General features: G+C 51.2%; 1 protein-coding gene across 1 annotated transcript; it reads right to left on the reverse strand.

Annotated features, from left to right (window-relative positions):
• Positions 1–2,592: 2,592 nt before the first annotated feature.
• Positions 2,593–25,632, reverse strand: LOC119096440 (1,2-dihydroxy-3-keto-5-methylthiopentene dioxygenase). The gene is made up of 5 exons (XM_037219348.1): positions 25,552–25,632; positions 20,806–20,941; positions 14,173–14,292; positions 8,280–8,459; positions 2,593–2,759 (listed from the first exon to the last, which is right to left on the reverse strand). The coding sequence occupies exons 2-5, from the start codon at positions 20,932–20,934 to the stop codon at positions 2,634–2,636; spliced, it is 555 nt and encodes a 184-aa protein (XP_037075243.1). The 5' UTR covers positions 20,935–20,941; positions 25,552–25,632; the 3' UTR covers positions 2,593–2,633.
• Between the last annotated feature and the right edge of the window lie 465 nt (positions 25,633–26,097).

Below are 26,097 nucleotides of genomic sequence, written 5' to 3' on the forward strand. Positions count from 1 at the left end.
CCTCTGGATACCTAGATGTTCGTTGCCTTAATCTAGCGAACGCGTAGAAACCCAGCTCACAAGCTGCAACGTCCACTGAGAACACCCGTCACAAAACCTACGTCGCCGATAGCGAAGTCAGCTCGTCCCCGTGTGAACCAGTTAGTGCTCGACCAGACGGTGATCAGGAAATGAACCATTCATCGAAAGCATGTTGATCAAAGACGATCTGAACTGATTCAGGCGAAAGCGAAAGGTTTTAATTGACAGTCGAGTTAAATTAACAAGATTTCGATTTTTCCAATGGGTCAATAAGTTCAGTATGACGCCAACATTTTCATGTCTCAACAGCGTAAGACGCCAGGGTAGAATCAAGAACATAATATCCAAACAACGCGTAGGCGTCGATCTCTGATGCCATCCGTTGACGCTTAGTCAGCCGGCCGGGCCGAGAGGGCCGCCGCCTGTAGCGTCGGTATCATGTTCACAGCCATGCCAACGCACACCAACAAACAGCCTTCTGCCGTCCGCGCCCGGTTCCTTTTTCTCTCTCTCCACTCTGTCTGCCTCTCTCTCTCTACTACTGGCTGTCTACTCAAAAGTAGACAGCCAGTCTATTTTTGAACACCGCCATGTTCACTGGACCAGTCTTCTCTCGAAAGCCGCCATGTTAACTGGCCCAGTCTTTTCCCGAAAGCCGCCATGTTATCTGGGCCAGTCTTCTTCCGGAAGCAACCATGTAAACTGGGCCAGTCTTTCTCCGAAAGCCCCCATGTTAACTGAGCCAGTCTTCTCCCGAAGCCGCCATGTGAACTGGGCCGGTCTTCTTCTGAAAGCCGCCGTGTTACCTACAGTGAACTTAAGCTCTATCCTTCTGCTTCAAAATAAAAAGCAAGACAGAGTCAACGGTCTGTGGGAAAATACGCACGATCCGTACTGTGTCGCCGTAATAGAGCGGTTGCGCGCGGGTGTATGGCCATCGATCAACCCGCCCATGCTCTACGCTTGGTCGCACATCTCGATCGCGGATCGTATAACTATTTGGATCATCGTTATTGTCTTGTGTGTTAGTGCGCACACGGGTTTCGACCAGTTAGTTATCCAGCCACCATCAAGTGTCGGTCAAAATCGTATAAATGCCACCAGTGATGATGGCGAAACTAGACAGAGAGAAATAAACTACTTTACCGAGATGTTTCGCAGGAACGAGTACTCAAAGGGCTGCCTAGGCCGGAAGTCCAAAGAGCGTGGTTGAAACGTAGGGCAGCTAAAGGAAAAGCGACAGCAACGGTATCACTGCCATACAACGGCTTGTTAGATAAGATCAAAAGAGTCTGTAGACAATTCAAAATTAGGACCGTCTTCAGAAGCTGCTCAGCGCTCCGGAGAACACTTGCCAAGGTTAAGACTATCGGCACCTGAAGGACCGAATGAAGAGCCGCATGTACGACATACCATACAGCTGGGGCAGTCCTACAGAACAGAGCCATGTCGCCCTCTGTCCGTCAGGCTGGAGGAGCAAAGAAAGGCAACTGCCCGAGTTGAGGCTCTGAAGTCTGGTGTGGCAAAGCATGCCTGGTCAAAAGACCATCACTGAACAGCATATCGGCATATTGTACGTCCTATTTGGACGGTGATATTTGAGGTTACGTCTCCTACCAATCTTGGAATAGCCAAAACGTTTGTAAAACAAGGGGCATTGGTGAGGGAAAACAGGCTGAAAATGCGTGCAATTCATTGCTCGCTTTAACATGTAAGAACTGCGTGCAGTGTTTAAGAATGACAAAAAACTGTCTTATTTGAAAACAATCAACACGAACTGCACTACCGCAAACCGAAAGAGAATTGTCACCTTGCTTTATGAAGCTGACAGCTGGTCGCACTGTGGCCCACGGCTATCTCGGCGATAAGCTGAAGACGGGGCAGGGCCTCGGACCGTCTCGGAAACCTCACCAGCCTTGAGCAATTTGCCGTCTCCGGGGTCCTCCCGAAAGCCCCGGGAGACCAATGACCTGGGAGCGCTTGCGGTTTCAGAGAACAAATCACACAGACTGTTCGCACCACAGACTGTTCCCGTTAGAAAATATGCTATTTCCCAAATGACACACCCATGGATAACATGAGGAGCGACGCACAATAAGCCGGCTTGGTTCTAGGACCCACTTCCGCAGCGCAGACGCCATCGGAGTGGATCATACAACGTAAAAGCGTCCACAAGGCACTCACATATACTGAGGCGGGCTTCACCCCTGTCGCCCCACCCTGTTAATTCCCTTTCGCTTTTCGCCGTTCTCACCACCTCGTCATATTAACGAGGGCGGCAGGATGGCTCCAACGACCAGCTACCACCGTGTCTGCAAGATACCGGTCGGGCCTAGACACGTGCTGGTGTCGCGCAGACACGGCCAGCAAACACGACAGCACTGCTGACTACTCGACAGCTTCGCAACCGCAGCCCGCTCCAAATTTAGTCCCCTTTACCCAAGTTACGACGCATGCACATTACCGTCTCGACAGATTACAGGGCGTACATAAATCAATGCATGTTGATGAGACAGCTGTTGTAGGCTCCGGCGCGGCCGCCTCGGCCGGAGCGCGTGGTGGCCGCTGGGCAGACGACGGCGGCGGCCGTCGCTCGGGCCGGCCCGGCTGGCTCAGGCGGTGCCGTGCAGCTGCTGCACGTACGAGCCGCGCTCCGGCATGGCCTCCGTCTCCGGGCTGCGGTTGTGCGCCTTCCACACCGGCACGCCGCAGAACAGGCGGCACGCTTTGATGTAATCCTGGAAAAGGGCCGGGGCGCTGAAGGTCAGTCATCGGTGCGGTCCAGCCCGGCCACGCCTCTGGGGTTTGGGTACGGATGCCGACGCGGCGCCACGCGGGACCGTCTGGAGATAAAAAAAGCAACTACGCCGTACGGAACCGTCTGGAGATAAAAAAGAAACTGCGCCGTGCGAGATCGTCTGGAGATAAACAAGAGAATGCGCCGTACGGGACCGACTGGAGATAAAAAAGAAACTGCACGGTGCGAGATCGTCTGGAGATAAACAAGAAAATGTGTCGTACGGGACCGTCTGGAGATGAAAAAGCAACTGCGCCGTACGGGACCGTCTGGAGATAAAAAAGAAACTGCGCCGTGCGAGATCGTCTGGAGATAAACAAGAGAATGCGCCGTACGGGACCGACTGGAGATAAAAAAGAAACTGCACCGTGCGAGATCGTCTGGAGATAAACAGGAAAATGCGTCGTACGGGACCGTCTGGAGATAAAAAAGAAACTGCGCCGTGCAAGAGCGTCTAGAACTAAAAAGAAACAAAGAGGCCGCCTCACGTATCGTTTCGCGTCTTTTGTCGGATTTTAATTGTTATTTCAAATTTTCAATTTCTCATTTCATTATTGGATCTTAATTCTCTAAGAATAATTTTTAATATTTATTCCATACTCATTTCACGTTTTTTACCCAAAGGCTTTCGCCCATTTCGTCTTTCACCCCCCCCCCCAAAAAAAAAACAGCATTTGCCGACCCAGTTAATTAGTACGTCTAAATTTCTCACACGGATCATAGCTTTTGAAGAACTAACTATTCCTTTCACCTGAAAATTAACCATTCGACACTTTCTGTTACACGCTTCAGTTTGACATTGGATTCCGTGTGTCACACTTTCAAGAAAATACTCTGCTTCCACACCGACACCAGGTTGAAGAAATCCCCAAATTTGGGAGAAGAATAATGCCGAAAACGCCCGCTTCATACCACTTTAATGGCCTGCATTTTCTCCATCCGAAAAGGCTGCCTTTCACAACCAGTCTTAGATTTCCGGGCAATGTATATATGGTACCTGGAATGTATGCATCCATTCCAAACGCATCACTACCCACATTTGAACACGATGTTCGGTGATGGTGTAAAAAACATGTTTTGACGAGTGGGGTCAGCTGTTGAACTGTGAACAAAGTTCGAGATTCAGTGGCTCAGCCCATATTGCCCGCTTTCCCACTTTCTAGAAGCCGGCAATATTTCCAGCCACTAATCGCAGATTTACGCAATTTTCAGCAACAAGGATCACGGCTTCATACAAAATTGTGCAATATCTTTTGAGCCCTCACACGTGGGGAGAAAAACTTCAACATTGCACTACTACCTTGATTTCGCGTCCCTATCCAATAAGCACTGCAAAGGTAACATTTTTAATTCTTCAGTTACACGAATGCAAACCGGGCCCAGACCTCGTCTACGTCACGGCCCGGCTCCCTCGCGCAAAGATACCGAAGACCTAACGATGCACGTGAACATGCTGATTACAAATCAGTATCGAATCTCAAAACTGTCCGACCCATAGGAGCCCTGATGATTGGAGGCATGCCGCGTTTCCGAAGCCGCTCTCCGTAACGAGATACTGTAGCCTGCCCAGCGGACGCTCGGGGCATGCAAAATACCCAGCTTCACGGACTTATTTATTGTGACCACTATCGAGTCAAAACACCGACCGCTTTGAGTTAAACGTCGGTCATGACTACCAAAACGGTAAATAATTACAAATTCATCCATTTCTTTGACTGACATAATCAAGGCAGAGCAGCAGGGTCGCAGCCAGAGCCTTGGCAATGTGAGGCGCACGAGGTTGAGAGAGGGTCCCCTGACGGTGGAAGGCGCCTTCCCCCTAAACAGCTGCCTGATATGACCCAATTCTTAAAGAGGGGCATGGTATTCTTTGTTTGTTTACTACGTTTCCTTATACAACTGGAATAGAAGCAAAAAGCTCTGGCGAGATAACATGTGTCTGCATTTTGAAGTAAAAGGAAAAGTTGAAGAAATCAGGCGTCAGACAACTACATGGAATAAATCACCGGCGTTCTTCATTTAACAATGGTTCACTCGACTCTTCCTAACCGATAGAACTCACAAGTTTTACCAGAATTTCGATCTGGGTCCTACAGAGATACTGAGGACCTTGTGAATGTAAATTGTGGACAAAAATGGGTCAATAACTTGCATTAATGAGACCAACCCATGTTTGCCTGAAAAAGTCAACATTTAGTCAGAATCGATTCGTGAGAAACATGATGTAACGCAGTGTAAAACATGCACGCTCGAAAATCTTAACAACAAAAACCTCGAAGCCCTAGGTACAGTCTCCATGAGCTGCTCGGCGTCGCCCCTTGGCTAACACTGGTGGCGGATAACGGGCGGACGAAAATCTGGTGGTGGAACTGGAGCAGTGCAGGTAGAACCTCTATTTTTAGTGTTGCTGTAACATCCAGAGGACAATCTCAAAATTCGAAAGGAGGTGCCCGCTGGTACGATCAAGTCCAAACCGTAAACGGTACGTAGTTATTTGAAACCAAACTCTCGGAAGCATGATTTTACGGCGGTCGCTCTCGCGCGCACAGCGCCCGCCGCCTGATGTCACTCGCAGTGGCCAACGTCGTTCGGTTTTACGGGAACCGTAACCCCGGCCGTCGCTGTTCCTGCTCAAAGATTGCAAGCGCGCGGGCTCAAACTTGTCGATGTAGTTCGTTTCACTAGTTAATTCCACAAAAGAATGCACGTTCTCAGGCCAACATGTATTGGCCTTTCCATTTTTGGACTCATCTCGACCCATCTTCAACACTTTAAGCCCGTTACGTTTTCAGACGAGGCGCCCATTGAGAAGAACATAAGGGGGCCTGTTATCGTCCCCGGTCAAGGCTGAAGGGCCATTCCGTCCCAGCGCGGGGTGCTTTCTAGCCCCCATTCTGGTGACACAGGGGCGATGTCCCCTCACCGGTCCGGAGGCCCGTAGAAGGGTCTATCGTATCACATTGAACTCCTCCTTGACACGATAGGCCTTCTGACTCGCGCGGTTGCCCCGGATCGACGCAGGAATCTTCACCGACGTAGCAAGACCCCTGATCGCAACAGGTGACTTAATAATTGACACATTAACTTCAGTTCGCCTTGACGGCCCTTTTGCTGGCGGGCACACAGATCGCTACTGAGGCTCCTGACAGGCACAGGGTCCTTCCATTGTCTCAACGTGAACTGACATCATACGTTCCCGATTTCCTTTCGTTATCAGAGGGCTCGACCAACGCAACTTCCTGGCGACGACTCGGTGCCACTTGCTGACACCGGACCCCTTGCTAAGCGCTGCGGGCCCCTGGCCGATGCCCTCATTGTTTCAGGCACTCGGGCCAATGCAAATCGCGGGCCCCGCCTTGCTGGTGCTTGGGAAATGGACCCCCGGGAAGTGGACCCCCATGAAATGGCCCATATCGACGCGGAGCCGACTGAGTGGTTCTGGTGGTGTCTGACCCACATATGGGCCCATATCGACTCAGGCGGTCCCTAACCGGGGCAAAGGGCCCTCTGGTTGTCATCTGAGGGCCTGTCCGCAGGCCGGGATCCCTAAAGAAGACGCCTGCCAGCCATTCGTGCCCTTCGGTCCCCCAACTGGTCCTTGATTGTCGGTCCCGATGGGCTCTCCAGGTTCTGTCATTGGGGCTTTATGACGCACTCAGCTGCTGAGGCTATATGGCGTCGCCTGCCTCTCACCTTGGAAGGAAGGGCGGTCACCGCGTGGAATCGAACCCCGTGCCTCTGGTTTCCCAGACGCGCAGTGGTTAACGCAGACGCGTTTACCACTACACTACCGGCACCCTCTCTCCAGGTTCTATTCGGGCGTCCTCGAACACTGCCTCTGACCGAATCGGAGCCCCTTGCCAACATGGGGCGCCCTGTTAGGCACTGTGGGCTTGACAGACGCTGGGTTGGATTTTTCCCTGCTTGGGAACTAGGCCCTCGGGCTGGAGCCGACTGTGTGGTAGCGTCTGATCGGCATATAAGCCCTTATCGACTCAGGAGATCCCGGTCGGCGAAAACGGCCCTCGGGCTGGTATTAGGGTGCAAGGCCCTACTGGCCAGGGCTCCTGCATACGATCTCCGGCTGGCATTTGGACCCTTAAAAGTCGGTCTCAAGGATCATTCGGGCCCCTTGGAACCTAACAGGAGGGGGGGGGGGGGGGGAGGACGTGCTCCCGTGCCCCCCCCCCCCTGCCTGTGCCACTGCAGAGCAGATACATGGCCAACCATTCTGTTTTCAAGGTATAATTTCAATGTATTTCGTACGCAAGTGGGACTCCGCAACTTAAATTGCCACAAAAGTCGCACCTTCCCACATGTTCGCAAACCGATAAACTTGGCTGCGGAGAGCGTTTCAGTCACTTAGCCAGCTCACCTTAGTTGGCTTGGGTTCTGGCATTATCTTCATGGTAACAAGGGATGGCTCTCACATCTGTTATCGCCTCGATCACCAGAAAATATTCCCATTCACCATACCTGCTGTCGGGCGTTTTAGTATCTGCAGGACCCGTTAGTTCGTGGCGGGACCTGTCTAGGCAATTTAACAGGTTAAACAGCACGTTTTTAAGATTAGGGAGCTAAAATGCAGCTGGTTCCTTTTAACTTCTCGATACGACATCGTGAGAGAATAACGCAAATTACTGTTCTCTGCAAAACGTTTAAGCTCATTGAATGTCTAAACATTCAAACGATGGTAACCACTAGACCCAACTCAAAAATACATATGAGTAATGGCATTAAAGGTGTGCAGCACATAATAGAACAGAAAATACTCAGGTAACAAAGGCACAAGCACAGAGTTCCCAAAACTGACCAATTCGCAGTCAGCAGGGCCTGACATTACATATTTCATTTCACCAATTCCCTTTACTTGAGAAACATTTCTAATTCACCTAAATTAAGGCGCTATCATTTTGAGCTACCATTCCTTCGTCATGCCTGTACTTTTACGCAATTAACCATTCCGTTGAATTACTTCGTTTTCCTCATCACTTGGCTAGGACAGCGGTGACAACAATGACATGCTATACTTGATAAAAGATGCAACTATGGCACTCTAAGCTTCCGCCAGCTTATGCTGGTTTTAGCGGTACAAAGAGCGGACAGAAGTGGAAATTACATCCAGATGAGGCGCCTACAGCACGCCCACCTTGTCGTCGCAGGTGAAGCGGTGGTAGATGCCGACAGGCAGCACCAGCAGGTCACCCCGCTCCACCAGCACGCCCACCTTGTCGTCGCAGGTGAAGCGGTGGTAGATGCCGACAGGCAGCACCAGCAGGTCACCCCGCTCCACCAGCACGCCCACCTTGTCGTCGCAGGTGAAGCGGTGGTAGATGCCGGCAGGCAGCACCAGCAGGTCGCCCCGCTCCACCAGCATGCCCACCTTGTCGTCGCAGGTGAAGCGGTGGTAGATGCCGGCCGGCAGCACCAGCCGGTCACCCCGCTCCACCAGCATGCCCACCTTGTCGTCGCAGGTGAAGCGGTGGTAGATACCGGCCGGTAGCACCAGCAGGTCACCCCGCTCCACCAGCACGCGCACCCAGCGGTCGTGCCGGTCCCGCACGTCGAAGTAGCCCGAGCCTTCCAGCACCAGGCGGATCTCCTCGTCGGCGTGCAGGTGCTCCTCGAAGAACATCTTGATCTGGGGCGGGGAGGGAGCCAGTGATAGCGCGCTAGCGTCGCCGAAAGCCACGTTGCACACATCTTCACCTGAGGCAGGCACGGAGCAAACGCGGAGGAGAGCGCTGCCCACTGCCTGGGAGCTGCGTGACACGCATCTGGATCTGAGATACGCAGTGTGCCGGCACGAGAACACTGAAGCACCATGCGGAGCCATGTCATACACATGGTACGCCCATGTGTGTGATATGTAATGTATGCACACAGAAGATGTCTCTCGATCTCAGGCATACAGAACCAGTGTACATCTAATCATTTCACTAGTCTTAAGTAAACTTAACGGGGCAGTCCTACAACAACGAGCTGCATTTGTGGCCGTTTCAGCCCCACCATTCCGCACTGGTTACGCTGGGTTATCTAACGCTGGGCTACCTAAGCATGACGTCCGTCTGGCCCCTTACCCAGCTAAAGGCGTGAAACAAATACGTGTGTGTTTCTTGTTATGACAGGAATCCAACGACATGGGACAACGACGCGTCAAAGCATTTAAAGGATTTAGGGTAATTCGTAACCACACTTGAGCGTGGCGTTACGCTGTCTAGCACTTTGGTTATGCTCCCTCCATCCTTCCCTCCATCCATGCGTAACATGGAAAATGCTCAGTTCCAAGATTGTTTCGGAAATGCAAAATCACATTGGTCAACTTCCCCCGCAAATACCATCAGTGACAGCGACAGCGGCAAGTGCTCAAGTTATGTCCAAAACTGCGGGCACGTTCAGTCCGTCAAATGTGCTCCACAACGCTTCCAATTATAATCCCGTCTGTATGCTAGTTGTTCATCAAAAGGTCTACTTCCTTGGAACGTCGTGATCAAAAAGCCTTTCCCAAACAAGGTGGTGCAAAATCGAGGCGTGGAACGCAAACACGGTTAAACTGAGCTGATGACCCGGGGTACCTAGAGATGCTGAATGTCCTTGCTACCGACTTCCGGAGGCGATTTTCACGTCTGCTTAAACATTTTCAAATCACCGACCCATATTCAGCTCTGTAGCGTTTTTATTATCACAGCCCTATTCCGAAATTGCCGTACTCTACTCGTTCCTCTACTTGAGAATCTGGTACAACTGTTGTGACAATGCAGCATGCCTGTCTAACTTCTGCATCGTTTGAACTTCTCCAGCTTACCGTCTATCGTAACGTGATTTGGACCGACCCATAGAAGCAAATGTTTGTCGCCAATAGCAGTGCGCCTACGAACACTACGTCACCCCACCGATTTAAGAATCGCGTTTGCTCCCAACGGCAGCTAAAACCGTAACAGCTGAGGGTACAAGCAAAGCAGTGAAGTTGGCAAATGTTATGACATAATGTACCCAAAATTTGGGAATGAGCATCAAGTGATAAGCTCCGGAGCAAACAGCACCGATGGCTAAACCCACCCTCATCCCCCACAACCAAAACTACGTGCCACCGCCAGGAACACCGCTGCAGGGGGGAGCAGCCAAAAGTATGTTTCCGCCCCTCCAAATTGTCAGGAAGCCCCTTTTCTCCCGACACTTTCAGGCATTACAGCTCCCCGTAGACAACAAACTAACAAAAATTCAGATCATGGAGGCCCCCATAATTGAGCTAGAGGAATAAATGGGCCGAGAAGACTGTTTTCTACATCAAAAAACCCGTTTCTAAACCATGACGTCACTTTTATGAATATAACTCACGCTCTGGGTAACAAGGCTCAATGTTGTGCCTCGCTGGTCAGCATATGAACTGTGCTGGGACCTCAAGGCTTCGTTGCCGATTCATTCAACCTACGCCGTGTCAGTCGTTGTCTGTGACGTCAGGCCAGCTGACGACCGCTGCCAAGGTCACCGCCGACCCACAGCTGCATCGCCCCGGAGGTAAACACTCCGACCCGCTGGCGGCCGGCGAAGTGCGCGGCCGCCGTGACCTTTGAACCCGCGTTGTGGTCACGTGGCCCACGCTATCCGCACGCCGGCCGTAGGTGGAGGCGCGGCCGCTGGCCCGGTGCGCCGCGGGCTGTGATTGGGAGATCGTGCCCGGCCATCTTCACGCGACCGAAGAGCAGCGGCCGCCCGCCGGCACTGGCTGTCGAGGTGCGCAGGCGGGGGGTCGGCGCCGGTCGGTGAAACGTCTGGTGCACGAGCAGGCGACGTCGTCCCGGCGCAGCGCCGCGCCCGTCGGCCGCCACGGCCGGTCGTCCTAGTGACCTGGTCACCGCGCCCCAGCCATGGCGGACGGTGAGCAGGCGGACCACCCCGGTGACGTGCTCCGGTGGTCGTCGACACGCCCTCCCGGCGCAGGCATGGTCTCCTTAGGATTCGCGTTCCTGCACTGCGTCGCTGTGCAGGCTTCCATCATACTCCGGCCGTTCGTCGAGTTCGTTGTGCACGCGTGGCTGCTGGCGCTGCGCGTGCTGACGTGGCCCTACCAGGCGTGCTGCAGCCTGGTGCTGTTCGTGTTCGCCTGGCCGCTGCTGCTGGTCGGCCTGTGGGCCTACGCCGGCGTCTGCGTCTGGTGGCGGTGGAGCGCGGGCAGCGAGATGCCGGCGGAGCGACGGCGTGAGCCGGCCGCGCTGGCCGGCGCTGGTCTGGACGCGCCCGAGCCGGAGGTGGCCGGCGAGTTCGGGCCGGCCGAGGACGAGCCTCAGCCGCCACGCCGCCCGCTGCCCGCCGGCTACCTGGACCCAACGGACTTCCTGTCGCCCGAGGCAGCTGGCCGGCATGAAGTTCTACCGGCGCCGCACGCCGCTACGTCGCTAGCTGGACGCGACCCGACGCACGGCCGCGGTCGGCTCCGGCCCGTCTCGTTGCCGTTCAGACGGTGTGGGAGAGCCCGTGTCAGTGACCGTGTCGGACACGGCCGGACCGTGTCGACACGTATCGTCGGAGGAGGTCCGGCCGCTCCGCCCGAGCCGGCCGGACGGCTCAGGCGCGCATCTGCCAGTGATTTGTGAGGACCAAGGAGGCGCATGTGAAAACCACCTGCGATCCTGGAGGATAAACGCTTTTATGTACGTAACAGCTACTCTGTGTGTCTTCCTTCATGGCCGTGTGGTTTTACATATCGTTCATGCTGCGTTCCTTCATAACATGTCGGTGGGGTCGAGCGATAGTGTGTGGGCAAGAGTGTCAAGTGTGTGGTCAAACGATATGCCTCCTTTAGAGTTGCATGGTTCGTTTTGCCAGCTCATGCGTGCCCAATAGAACAGTTAACAGATTGGATAAATTACATGGATAGAAGATGGATTCGCCAGGTGTATTAGACCGGACCGGACCAGAAAATTTAGGAAACATCCGGATTGAGACCGGATTGGAATTTGGAATTTCAAGCCACACGGATTGAATGGATGGAAAACGAATCGTGTTTCAAAAGATGCTAAATGCATCCTATTGAAACCCTGCTTTCAATGACGGGAACAAGAAAGGAATGCTAGACAACTGAATATTCTTCAAAACGCGGCCGGTTGGAGAAAAAATTAATTATATTTAAAAATCAATTGTCATTGTTCACAAAATTAATTAGACAAAAGTATCCATCACAGCAAGATATATAGACACAGTTTAAGCGCCTTAAATATCCAAACCATTATGAATATGATCCGTATTAGCTGCCGTTGCATTATTCACATCCTTGATTGACATTCACCCAGTGTATGATATGACCCAGTGTTGCAAAAGAGAAATCGTTAGAGTCAGAGGCCTGCACCCATTCCAATATTTCGTATTTGTGTTGGCGGTTCCTTGCTGAGATGTAAGGGGTGCCGGTGAACGGAGCAGCGGTCTGGTCACGTGATCACTGATCGCCGGGGGGGGGGGGGGCTCGGTGCCGCGGCCGCGGCCAATTGAGTAGCCTAATACAGTTTGTGCCGGGACGCCAGCTTGATGTAACATTTGTGAACAGTGCAGTGAACCGAGCATAGTACTTCGAGAACAGAACTGAATTATATGAAACACTCCAGTTGTCAGCATACTTCCATGCTGCTGACAGAACCGAAGTATCAATATTAGTTGAACCGAGCTGACAGAACAACAGAACATTTCCATGTTGCTGCGCAACTTTGATGATTATCAAAACAGGCAGGAAAAATGAACTACAAGTGGGCATGTCCACATCCGAGCTAAAACAGGACTCAAGCCCTCCGGTACCTTGTAATTGGGAATACCTTGACAGGTGATAGAACTGCCGCCTATACGTTGCAGCCGGTTGGAACTGCCATAGGTAGCAACATGGCGCTTCCCGAGTGGATAATTTCCATGCACGAATTCGAGCAGGCGGATATGACGAACACGAGCTTAAAGCCCAAATGATACGCCCGATGGATGGAAGATACCATAGGTGTATGAAACCACAGCCGCCCCACGAAAATACATCATCTATTTTTATTATCTCCACTCGACCATGAAGCTCACCCAGGACGGCACTCACGGGACAGGGGTTTATGTGGCACTGACAAGTTAGCAGCAGTTTATGCGACTTTCAGATATTCAACGAACCGTTATGTCAAGCCCGTGAATGAGGAATACATGGAATAGGAAAATGGAAATGACTGGAGTGAGGAACACCTGAACTTGGGCAGGATTCCCTCGAAACGGCGATCGGAGCCTGAAAAACGGAAACCATATAAAGCACAAAGAAAGCAGTTGAACGTTGCATGTTCCAACCAACTCTTAGTATAGAACATGCCAGCAATTGTAGATTCGTCTTCACCTCTCTGTAAGTAGCGACATCATCCCACCACCCACGTGAAAGGCGACTTCAGGACCCTGCCGGCCGGGGACGCATCTGACTCGCCGGCACGCTGCAGCGGGCGTTGTTTGACGATTTAAGCCATTCACATATGAGACGAGATTCGCATACTCCATGAGCGGTTTTGCGGTTTTGCCTCGCGTTTAGTATTCTTGCATATGCTATGCCCTTTTCATGCGCCATCAGGTTGTCTGTAGTTGCGCAGCGACCAAAAACCTCGAACGCCGGCCTTCGTTTCAAAAGTGCCGCCCTGCGTTCTTCCGGCCACCCGGGGCCAGGGACCCCGCGCAGCTTCGGCGACGTCGTGGGAACGCAGGACCTCACAGCCCCAATCACTGTGGATGTCACTTGCTTCTTGAGCTATGTCGCATTGGCGCCCACGGTCGACTGCATTACGATCTGCACTGCTCGCCGGTAAATCTGTGTCAGGCAGCTTGATGCAGATTACGGCAATGACGCCTGCCGCCTGGCTGTCCTGCATTTATCCCCAGTCATATTGGAAAATGGTCACACCAGCATCTGGTAATGTCGACAGCCCAAGACAACCGACCAAAAATGGACGGCGGAGAAAACATAAAATCCATCACTAAAACGGTGCAGAGCAGGAGATATATCTGGGTGCACCGCGGCTATTTCCGCAGACGACTCTTTCGTCGGTGGATGACCGAGGAGCAGGACCAGGTGAGGCATGTTTGTTACACCAATCGAGGACGATACTCCAATCAATTATTATATCCGTGATACTAATAACTCGTCTCCAACCTTCCGTAAACCCGTATAACTTTGGTCAACCGTGGAGGGTCGGGAAGATGGCCTTCACACCGGACGAACATAACGCAGCTGTGGGTCCGCTAAAAACAATAAACACAGTCATCTCCGTCCCAAACAAGGAAACCACCTAATTGAGCGTCGGCGGAATACGAAGCAGTGGGACAAATCGAGACTCCAGCTCAGGGGCCTGTCTCACCTTCGCCTCGAAGTTGTCCAGTCGGCCCGGGGAGACGGTGATGACGTCCTTGTAGTTGTAACCTCGCTCGGCACGGATCTTCTCCACCAGAGGCGAGCCCTCGACGTCCTCATCCCCCACCTGCGGGGCGGCACAGCACGTAGCAGTCGCACCGGATGACCGCGGCGCTGAGGCCGGAGGGTCTTTTTTCTTCTTTTGTTCGCCCCGGCGACCTCCAGTTAGAGCCGGGTCCCGCTGAGCCTCCTGATCGGGGCGTGAGGGCGCGCCTGCGCAGCCCTGCCAGTCGCTCCAGTCACACACTGAGCGCGCCGCCAGCCCGCCTGCCATCGCCTGGCAGCATCAAGCAAGCACGTTTCACCCAAGCGGCCTGACGGTGAGTTGTTGTTGAGGTGCTTATTATGTGAGATGTTGTGACACCCATAGCAACATAACAGTTTGTGAATTATAAAACCACCGATCACATTACACGTTTGCTAAAAAACGACCGCTGATTCCGCATTAATAAGGTTCTAGATGCATTTTCGAGGTTCCGGGCTTTCGACTTTGCGGTGTCGTTTAGGTAAAAGATTGTTCGCATAAACTGATTTACATATGTGTCGATATCTGGATATTCTAACGTTTCAAGGCCTCATCTCATCGGCAGAGAAATAAAGTGCACAAGTGAAAAGCTATGAGATTTTTTAAGGACGAAATATGCGCATTGATATCTTCAGAAAATCTTTTAGGACGGAGAAGGCAAATATTCCTATGTTTACTTGCGTGCGCATAAAAGACATCCGTAAAAGGAACACTGCAATGACACAAAACCACAATCACATGTACAGTAGCCATCGGCCAACACTTCATAGCTGAAGAGTTGTGCAGTAAGTGTGTATTTAGGGCTGGAGAGCATTAGCTAGTCACGCTTTCCCAAATTTGAACGCGTCTTCTGACATCGCATATCTGAAGGATGTCAATGTTGTCCGTCAGTTATGGTGATGTCTTATAATGTTCGCGTCACATGTGCTCTGGAGGTGTCCCGTCGCGTATAAGCATTATCAGACATGGTGAGAGTCGCGATTACGCCCAGGGAATGTATGGAAAGAAGCTTACAAATTCAGCTTATCTAGTTCGTTGGGGCTGATTCTCATGAGAAGGGTGTGTTGCGATAACCAATGACAATGTCTATTCTGTGATCGCTCTTACCTTACGCGTGTCGGGAGATGATCCCTCCGTGTATCTTTTTCGTCTTGTTTGTAAACGGATGTCATTTGTTTTGGGCAATCGTGGAATGGTTTATTGTGAATCTTGTCTTGGTTTATTGCCAAAATGTGTCGTCATGTGTCATTGTATTTCATTTTCAACATCAGAATTTGAAAAAGAGCGTTGTTCATCGAGATTAGCTTATTCGTAGCATTCTGAACGTATTCTTGTCCAATCAGAACAATGCTTAAATGCATGCTTAAGAAATGATCTTATGACGCTAATTCTGAAGCATTGGGAACATTCACTGTCAGCGCTTAAGAAACACCCGTTGTAAGTCTACTTTCTGCATACAGTCGTACTAAATCGCTGTCCTCGGCCATTAACAGTCGCGTCAAGAAAGGGTATTACGTTATCTATGCTTAGTTATCTTGTCAGTTTTAAGCCAAAGCGCTCTTCAAGTGCGTTTTTGAGCGGCTCCAGTCGCTCAGTATCCCATATCTGCACAGCGATACCGTCCCCATAACGACAATAAACATCAGGTCTTTTGTCATCACAATGTATAACGTCGACTTCTTCATGGTCCGTAAAAAATTGGCGAATAAAAGTCCAAGCGGGGAGCCTATCACAACACCTTCAACTTTACAACACGTTCGTCCATCACAGCCCCGAAAAGGAACTTCCAGCGTACAGACATCGACGAATATGAGCGACTTGTACGAGCAATCTTTCACCTTAACGACACTGCAAAGTTACCGTCTCGAAATGACCCTGGCAGTCGGTGAGACGTAAAGCCCCATTAATTCTATTTATACTGCCAAGTTGAAAGCTCGGAACCTACAACGAGGTAACAGAAACCTTATTAATACGGAATCAGCGGTCGTTTTTAATCAAGCATGCATAGAGCAAAATCCTCTGCCAAAATATTTGAAAGAACATTTTCCGCCAAGATATGCCCACAAATCAGTCAGCGCCATGCCTCTATAATCATATCCGCTGCAAGGACCTTCGTATATTTATGCAACATCTGTTCCAAGCTTTCCCACACACCATCATTGCGTGATTGATGGAGGTACGGAAATGGTATTGGCGAACTTATAGGAGTTGCGTTTGAAGTGACATACAACACATCATTTTTGTTGCACATTTGTCACGTCTCTATGCTAAATGCCCCGTCATACTTAAATTTGCGTCCGCATGTCTCTGGTAGAGCTATCAGAGGCATAACAATATCATGAGAGCTGGAACTCACCAGACATTGAAATCCAGAAAAGCTAGGTTGGAAAGATGACATCTTCTTGGTGGAAGGAACTCCGATTCACACAGCGCGAGTTCCCCTCCTGCTACACTATCTTTCAAAACAGGAGCGAGTTGCTACATCTGAGCCAGAAGCATATAGCAATACTTTGAGCTCTTGAAAAGCATCCAGACCTTGCATGTCCGCTCTAGCACGGGTGACAGCATGTAACGCGCTAACATAATGGATACTCATTACCTCAGTGCTGTAGTTTGATTATAATTCTAGCGCTCTAGGATGAGACGCCTTCTGATTTTACGCTTAAACCCTACGAGGCCTACGTATCTTCAATATAAACTAACGACCCACTCAAATGAATTGGAATGAACGCAAGGCCGCTTAAAAATATCAATTTAACAAAATCGATGTTCACGCATGTTTCACTGGGCATCGTAAGTCAAATTCCACGAAAGGACGTCACACGTTATGATGACGTCACACGACGGACATCAGACGGTATGTCTTGGGTGATGTGGAGTTCCTGACATAAGACCACGAATCTTACTTTGAAGGGAGACCTTGAGAGGTTAAGTCTTCTTGACAGATACTAGTTTATGCGCTGAGCACCATTCTAGCGCATACAAGTCCGTATCCAAAATCTAGCCTGAATCCCTGCTTGCGAATACCACTGTCAGGAGGCGTCTCCACGACGAGCAGTCCGCCCGGCGGCTCCTCAGCTTGGAAACGCCTCTGGGGAAGAAGGGCGTTCCCCAGCCCAGGCCCTGCTCGGATATCTTCTCAGCAGCTGGCCAGCTTCCCAATCCCTACCCATAGGCATTTGGCTGACACTGGCATCTTCCTGCTGAAGAATGTGACAGACAGACAGACAGACACAGACAGAAGGCAGGAAGACTCCGCCAGGAGCACTACTACCGCCGCACCACAACGCCCCGGTCACCACTGAAAATGAGAGCATCCGTCCGTGGACAAGACACGTGCTCCCCTCGCTAAGATAGTTGGCGTCATCCGCGGCGTCGGACGTCCCCGTGACCACCACGTGACGCTCCTAAGTGAACGCGTCTAGCATCGCACCCGGCTCCGGATCCAACGTAGTGACGTGTGCAGTTCCATCCATCGCACGCCGAGTAACCCCCTTTCATCGTGACAATCGCGCACGACGTGTGCCAGACAGTTTTGCTTCCTGAAATGATTCTATTAACCTCATTAGACCTTGGTCTCGATGGGAACGCGAGATGTCATTAACGACTTACCACATAAATGAGCACCTGCCATTCAACCCTCTGGGCGGCCGCCGCCATGAGTGGCCATGCACACAAGAGTTCTCCGCACTATCGTCTTGAATGGATGCGCCCCACCATTGGAACGCATTAGCTACGAGCATGTCTAACGAGCCGGGTGAAGCAGATGATTTTCTTCCCTTTTTCTGTGCAAATTTAGTCCGAACATTTTGGCTGGACAGATTTACAGAACCGGCGTTTATGCCAATAAGGGTGAGTTATATGAGCAATGACCCCGCCATCCGCTCGTGAAATTTCATTTCAGCGGCAGAATTATGTGCAGGAAGTTTTATGTCCCCAGATGTTTGGGACGGTCCACCTCGCCCTCTGACCTCATCAAACCTGAGCGGCCGCCGCCACCGACCGCAGACCACCACAGCCGTGAGCACTGAGCCAGCGCCGAAGCCACTCGAACCCACCCACCCCGCCAAAAGTGAGTTACAAGGCCGATGCTCTGACCGATGGAGGAGGTGCACGGCGGCACACACATCGAAGTACACTCCGAGGTCGCGAAGTCACAGCCGAACTACGCGGCAATCGCACAGCACTGTTCAACAACAGCAACACAGCACTGCTCAATTCTTCCACGTCGCGGATCTGCTGAGACTGCAGGCAACGGAATCTCAGGACATGAGCCCAAGGTCGTGCGTAACGCGTGTGTTTCGCGCACCCTGAAAGCGTTCTCGTGACCACGGTAGCCGATAACAACAAGGAAGGCTACGTGGTAGACAGCAGCGAATAAAATCCTAGCTTCTAGGAAACGAGGCTCGCACCAACCCACCTCTTCAGTAATCTGGAGCTGGGCTGGGGGGCGTGGGCATACCTCAGCATGGTCACGTGGACAGGACAGGGGCGCGGGCATACCTCAGCATGGTCACGTGGGCAGGACAGGGGCGAGGGCATACCTTCAGCATGGTCACGTCACGCGGGCAGGACAGGGGCGCGGGCGTACCTCAGCATGGTCACGTAGGCAGGACAGGGGCGCGGGCGTACCTCAGCATGGTCACGTGGGCAGGACAGGGGCGCGGGCGTACCTCAGCATGGTCACGTGGGCAGGACAGGGGCGCGGGCGTACCTCAGCATGGTCACGTGGGCAGGACAGGGGCGCGGGCGTACCTCAGCATGGTCACGTCGGGGCAGGACAGGGGCGCGGGCGTACCTCAGCATGGTCACGTGGGCAGGACAGGGGCGCGGGCGTACCTCAGCATGGTCACGTGGGCAGGACAGGGGCGCGTACCTCAGCATGGTCACGTGGGCAGGACAGGGGCGCGGGCGTACCTCAGCATGGTCACGTGGGCAGGACAGGGGCGCGGGCGTACCTCAGCATGGTCACGTGGGCAGGACAGGGGCGCGGGCGTACCTCAGCATGGTCACGTGGGCAGGACAGGGGCGCGGGCGTACCTCAGCATGGTCACGTGGGCAGGACAGGGGCGCGGGCGTACCTCAGCATGGTCACGTGGGCAGGACAGGGGCGCGGGCGTACCTCAGCATGGTCACGTGGGCAGGACAGGGCGCGGGCGTACCTCAGCATGGTCACGTGGGCAGGACAGGGGCGGGCGTACCTCAGATGGTCACGTGGGCAGGACAGGGACGCGGGCGTACCTCAGCATGGTCACGTGGGCAGGACGAACCGCTGAGCCATCCGTGACGGGGCACATGTGTCAGACTGCGCTGTACAAAGAGCTCGAGATCATCCTCTGGACCTGCGTCGCTTCCCACGTCGCTCCCAGATCGTCCAAAGATGTGTGAAACTATCACGAAGGCTTTGCTTCCAGAACTCGATGCCTTCAAAGATGCGTGAAACTTGTCGCGATCCGTGTTTGGCCGGGGACGTGCTATTATTGTTTCTCGCCAGGCAGCGCGCAAAATTGAAAAAGTCGCTGAAGAAATGTCATCGCAAGCAAATTCGTGAGCTGCATCGACGTCGTAACATCGTGGTGTTCTTTTCGTTTGTTTGCTGGATCTTGTTTCGCAGGGTGAAGGCCGCCTATTGTACAAGACAGTCAGGCAAATCCGACACTGATTCACAAATCTACCCCGAACCGTAAATCAAAGCTTCACTTAGCACGCAGCTTGAAATTAATACGGACAGAGATGCTGCTCCCCGTAGAAATTCGTTCGCTGCTCCATGCAGAAATCCGTTATCACTGGTGTTAACCTTCACACAACATGTCATACAGATTCTGATTATATGACGTCACTAATCACTTCGTCCCATGGATAAAAACGGCGTGACACCCTAATACGTGCGTCTTTCATGTTGTTCGGGTGCATCGAAACGCGTTTATTGCAACCTGAAAACTGCGGGAAAATCTGGTGGGCATTGCAAGGTCATGTTTACCACGCTGAGTATATATTGGGGCAACCATACGGCGTATCCATCGACAAAGGCTAGCTGCTTTCCAGCAAAATTCGAAATAACGGGCGCTCTGAAAATGATATGACTGAGACCTGAAGTTTTTGATTTCGTGGTAAGATTAGAGTGAAGCGTGACAACCACCTTCAGCGGATCAGCTCCCTCACGACTTTGGGTGACCCCTTCTTGATGATTGCCTAAATTCGCCACTTCGTACAACGCCGTTATTACTGCTCCCGCCTGAGCGGCGGGTTTCCCCTGGTTACAGGTACCGACTCCAATAGCATGTAACCACGGGAAGCCGCAACGCCTCAAGCATGAAGAAACGCTTCATGTGGGGACGAGGCGCTCTTGCTCAAACTTGTCACATGGACTTCAGAGTTTGCATGCGTTCATTTGAACGAAAAAACAACTTTTCCAGTATTCATGCCTTGCACTTTCCGAAACGCGTATTTTTCCAAACCTACTGATAACACACACCTTAAAAAACAATCGACGTATGTGGCACACACCACAGCGTTAGGGCGAGCCCACCACAACAGAAAAAATCCAATACGCACCTTCCAGTAGAGGACCCCCGTGCGCTCGCTGAGCTCCTCCATGGTGATTGGCTGCACAGGATCGGTTTTGTGGGGCAGCCTCTGGTCGTCGCCAGGACCCAACTCGGCCATGTACCAAGCCTGCACCATGACTGCCCTGTGATCCACAGAGAAAACCCTTTAGTGCAGAAGCCAACTGTAGTGCAACGCATCCCTACCGCAGTGCCTTTGAAATGGCGAAACTTCCTGCGGCCAAAGTAACTGCCAATGGTCCAACGGGTGGTCATTCCAAATGCAGGGTGTACGGAGCCAGCTTGGCCATGCAATATATATATATATATATATATATATATATATATATATATATATATAAGCAATGCAAGGACGCCAGAACACCAGGCAAGGCCACCTCCAACTTAGCGAAGCCTAACATGCTCCTATAAATCCAGAGATAATCAAAATTAGCCCTACCGTCTTGCATAGCACGTTGTTCCCCCCCCCCCGCACCACCCACCCGCACTGCTTCTGAGCTCCGCGCTCGTGGGTCCCCTTGAATGCTTCGGAAACCTCACGGCTGTTCCAGTTGCCTTCTGAAATAATCGCAAGCCCCGATCGTTTCTACGTTCACCTATACAGAGTTTCTGATACTTTCAGAGCCTCTTGACTCTACCAGATATTCTAACTGTTTAGGGTCAATATTCAATACCTGTGAACCTTGACCACCCTTGCTGCCACTGGCCCGCAACATGCTGGGGTCACTTCGCGCTTTGGGTATCTCCAGCTTTCTCGGTTTTTTCCGCACGCTCCTCCCAGTGTTTTTTTTTTTGTCGCTGGCCCCAGGCCCTGCCTTATATTGGATGAACATGTTGAAACTGTTGACCACTCGAGATCATTATCCTCCACTTCCCTCATCACTCCCAAGCTACGAACTTTTGGGCGCATTACTGTATTATAACCAGATTAGTTCCATGACAAAACTTTAAAATTTTGGCTGTCAGATCTGTCCAAGGCAATGGAACCCATCACGTTTCCAGTCTCTCAGACATAATTAAAATTAGGCTTCTATCACTTTTCCGAGGACTTCGAGAAACGTAAATGAAGAATGACCGTAGTGTAAGGGAATCATAGTCAGTCTTGTAACAAATCTCGTTCACAAGGATCATTTTATCTGTGACCCTGATAGGCTGAGCTGAACTAACCGGGAAGGACAAGTTCAACAACCGACAACCGCCAAGACACGCTCAGTTGGTAAAGCAAAAGAGTCGCAATCAGAAGACCCTGGTTCAAATCCCAGTGATTCTAAGGAGCCGATTCGGGACGTGACATATGCATGGCTGCAAGCCCGCCTTCATCCAGCCATTGGTAGGACTCCATAGTACCCGACGACAGCCGGAGAGTGAACTGATCGGAACATTGTGTACAAGCTAACACACCATGCGAGGGCGATAGTCTGAACGTAACTCCATCCGTGTAACTAATGACTTGTTTCAACTCTTCTGTGCCATTTATCTGGACTGCCCTCTCTGTGGAACTTGCGCGGACTATTTTGCGCCGCCTATTTTGAATGCGCCAAGAAATGTATGACGTCATAGGACGTCGCACGCATTCCGCTTCCTCAGTGGCCATATTGAGTTCGAGGTCAATGCAAATATGACCATTGGCTGAGTCGTGTCTGGAGAACATTAGCACTCCTACCAGGTCCCCACTTCCACCGGCAGAAGTCGACTTCCAAGCAGCTGAACGCCCTGAATGCAAGTGCCGAGCACATTTGGTTGTTTGGTCATTTGGTTTTTTTTTGGACTAGAGCCATTTCAGCCAGCAATAATCATCCCAGAACTATAGAATGGAGGAGAATGGATAAAGGTGGGGCAGAGCTACACGCACCTGGGACCCACCGCCGAAACCAAGTCCACATAGTGAGAGCTAGGACGGAACTAAAGAGAGATAAAGACTCTGCGGGGTGTGTGCTTAGCGCTTGGACGGGGATCCCACCAGGAAGCTGCTCAGCCCACTCATGGCTGGCGCATGCAGCCTGTCCCGGATAAGCGGGGCGTCGCAAGGATGCAGGATAAAGGAAGAACGAAGACGAGAGGGCCGGTATCTACAGCACAAACCACGCTTAGTGATAATCATACAGGCATTGGGCAGTCGTACTGGTTGACGGTAGACTCAAGACAGGAACTAAATGACGTAAGGAATGGTGTCATAACAGAGAATTGCAAATACAAATAAAGAACATAAAATCACGAAACACGTACATAAGACTACAATAGAAAATGTCACAAATGCCACCACACAAAAAAACCAAACCCACTCACACGCACACGCACACGCACACCACAGCACACCACCACACACACACACCACACCACACAAACATATATATATATTATACTATTATATATATAAGTATATATATACTACATATAGTATATATATACATAATATATATATATATATATATATATATATATAACGCTTGAACACTCTTTTAAACGGCTGACAACCTAACACAGCTTTGTGGCGCGTAGAAGTAGCCACAAGTGAAGTCAGGCCGTCCGCTACCAATCGACATTCTGACAAGGCTAGCCTGGCAGCGACTCTGGAAGTCATAACGCGCTCGAGGACGTAATCAAACGATGACGTATTGAGGAGCATATTTACTAAACAGTTAATTTTTGTTGTTTGGCAGGTATTTTGCACTGAGAGCATACCAGTAGCGGCTAGGAAGCCTTTTCCATCACATTTCATGCTTGCTTTAATGCCTTCAAATGTGGAACATGCCATTTACTGGCATGGATGGGGAACTTTTGCAATTGCAGCAAAAGTTAATTAACTCATCCAATAATTTGATTAGTTCCAAGGAGTTAAATATCTTGCCACCGGGGGGAGCGGCATGATCTTTTCACATACCAAAGCATTTCTTTTATTTTAAGCCAAACAAATCGAAAGTTGTGTACTTGACTACCCGGGAAACAACTCAGAATTATCCCATTAGGCCGTACCGAAAATTGCAGAGAAAAAAAAACTATACGGGATCTCCATTCTTAGTCAAGGCATGGCCTCCAAGCATGTACCATAAACTAAGCGTTAAACCTGTGTTCTCCATGCGCACGTCGCATGGGATTATCTGCAAACTAATTTTTACAGCATTCGGCAAATTTGGTAGCCTTTGACATAATCCAGGATCATAATGTTCCAAAGCGTAAATTATCGACCATGCCGCATCGATTGATAAAGGTTTTGTGCCGATCGGCTGCATAGACCGAGCATGGGGCTGTCCGCAGCGCTTTTTTTTTATTTCGGACGACTTTGTTCACCTTTGAGCTGACCCAATGTTAGCGTCACCTGGAGAGGATGGTTTAGTCATGGTGTGGTGTCGAATGGTAAAGGTTTGGATTTGATCAGTCCAATAGGCTCGGCGTAGATTACTGACGCCCTAATTTCATAATAATAAAGTTTTGTCTCAATCTGTTCCATAAGCTCGGAGCACGTGCCTGTCTAACAACTAATTTCAGGCAGTTATGGCCGATTTTGGACGACCTTTGACCCGACCCCAGGCCATCACGTTCTGGAAAGCACAGGTTATCGATTATTGGCGTATCAATTGGTGAAGGTGTGGTGCCTATCAGTTCCGTGAGCTCGGAGCATGGGGTTGTCTAGTAACTAATTTCGGGTGGGTCCGGCCGTTTTTGGTGACCTTTGACCCGACCCACGGTAACCATGTTCTGGAGAGGATTGGATATCGACTATGACGCATTGATCGGTGACGGTTTCATGCTGATTGGTACCACAGACTCGGAGCACGGGGTTATCCGCAGAAAACTTAGATGGTTTGGGGTCTTTTTTGGCTTTGACCTGAGACAAGGTCACCATGTTCTGGAAAGGGTAGAATTTCGGCTGTGAGGAGTTGCCCGCAGCCAATTTCGGTGGTTTTAGGTGTTTTACATGACTTTTGACTTAACTCAAGGCCACCATGTTCTGGATGGAACCAGGGATTTCAACTATGGCGCATAGAATGGTGAAGAATGGCGCAAAGGATGTTGACCGTTCCAATCCCCTAGGAGCGTGGTGTTGCGTGCAAGCCAATTTGAGGTGGTTTCAGCCGTTTCTGGTGACCTTTGACCATACTCCAGGTCGCCATGCCCCGCGAAGGATACGTTATCGACTATGGCACACCGATTGGCGAAGGTTTGGTGCCGATCGGCCCCATACTCGGAGCATGGGTTGCCTGCGGACTATTTTTCCAGTTTTTTTATTTTGGGTGACCTTAAACCTCACCCAAGGTCACCATGTCATGTCAAGACAAGTTATCGAATAAGCGGCGTCCATTTGCGAAAGTTTTATGTCGATCGGAGCTCGGATGCATGCCGATCAGTGTTCGGAGCTCAGCTGTCAACAGACCTGGTCGACCGTTTTGTCCCTCCCGTAGCATGGGGTCACCGAAGGACAAATTTCTGTCGGCTTCGGGCATCTTATCTTGTGGTATTAGGCCTGTGGCAAAACCTGTGGTATTAAATATAAATGGTTTAGCTCCTTCCTGATGTTATCATTGTTATGGGGCCTTGGTTTAGTCCCCCCCCCCCCCCCCCCCCCAGTAAATCCGGTATCGGCTGTGTAGGCTTCGCACCTACGCAGACTGTCTGAACGATCTAGAGCAAAACCCATGCAACATTTACACCCGCAGATACACAGGACATTTTAAAATATTTTTAGCATCTTCACTTAGTTGCATGCACCATATAACAACCGTGCATTGCGTTTTACCTCACACCGCCACGCTGCGCACCCAGCCCCTGCTACGCATCCACCGACACTCAATCCTGGCTTGCAGCAGGCAGCTATTTGGGAGAAGGTATAGGTCACAAACACTGTCAGCTGCTTGTGACGTCACAAAACCAAACGTTGCTGCAAACTTGATAATAGTTCCGCATGAAGCCGGATCACATGGGACGGAACCATACGGAATCAGACGAAGCTGAACAGAGCCGAACGGGATCGGACAGAGTAGGAGAGAACCGGATGGAACGTAATGGGGCTAGACGGACAGGATGGCTCCCGACCCACCCGATAGGACCAAACGGATTTCGAAGTATTCGAGCCAAACCGGATGGGATCAGACGATGTGCGACAACATCAGACGTGACTACTTGAAACTGGGTGGGATCAAACGGGACGGGACGGGGCCATGATAAAGCGCCTTGAGCCCAGACGGGACCGCGCAAGATCGGAAGAGACGGATTCCGACCAGACGAGGCGGTGCGAGCTCGGACAGTGTCGCACTATACCTGACCCGACTGGATTTGACTGGAC

Source organism: Pollicipes pollicipes, unplaced genomic scaffold, assembly GCF_011947565.3.
Source record: "Pollicipes pollicipes isolate AB1234 unplaced genomic scaffold, Ppol_2.1 Scaffold_4295;HRSCAF=5057_pilon_pilon_pilon, whole genome shotgun sequence".
Classification (NCBI taxonomy): Eukaryota; Metazoa; Arthropoda; class Thecostraca; order Pollicipedomorpha; family Pollicipedidae; genus Pollicipes; species Pollicipes pollicipes.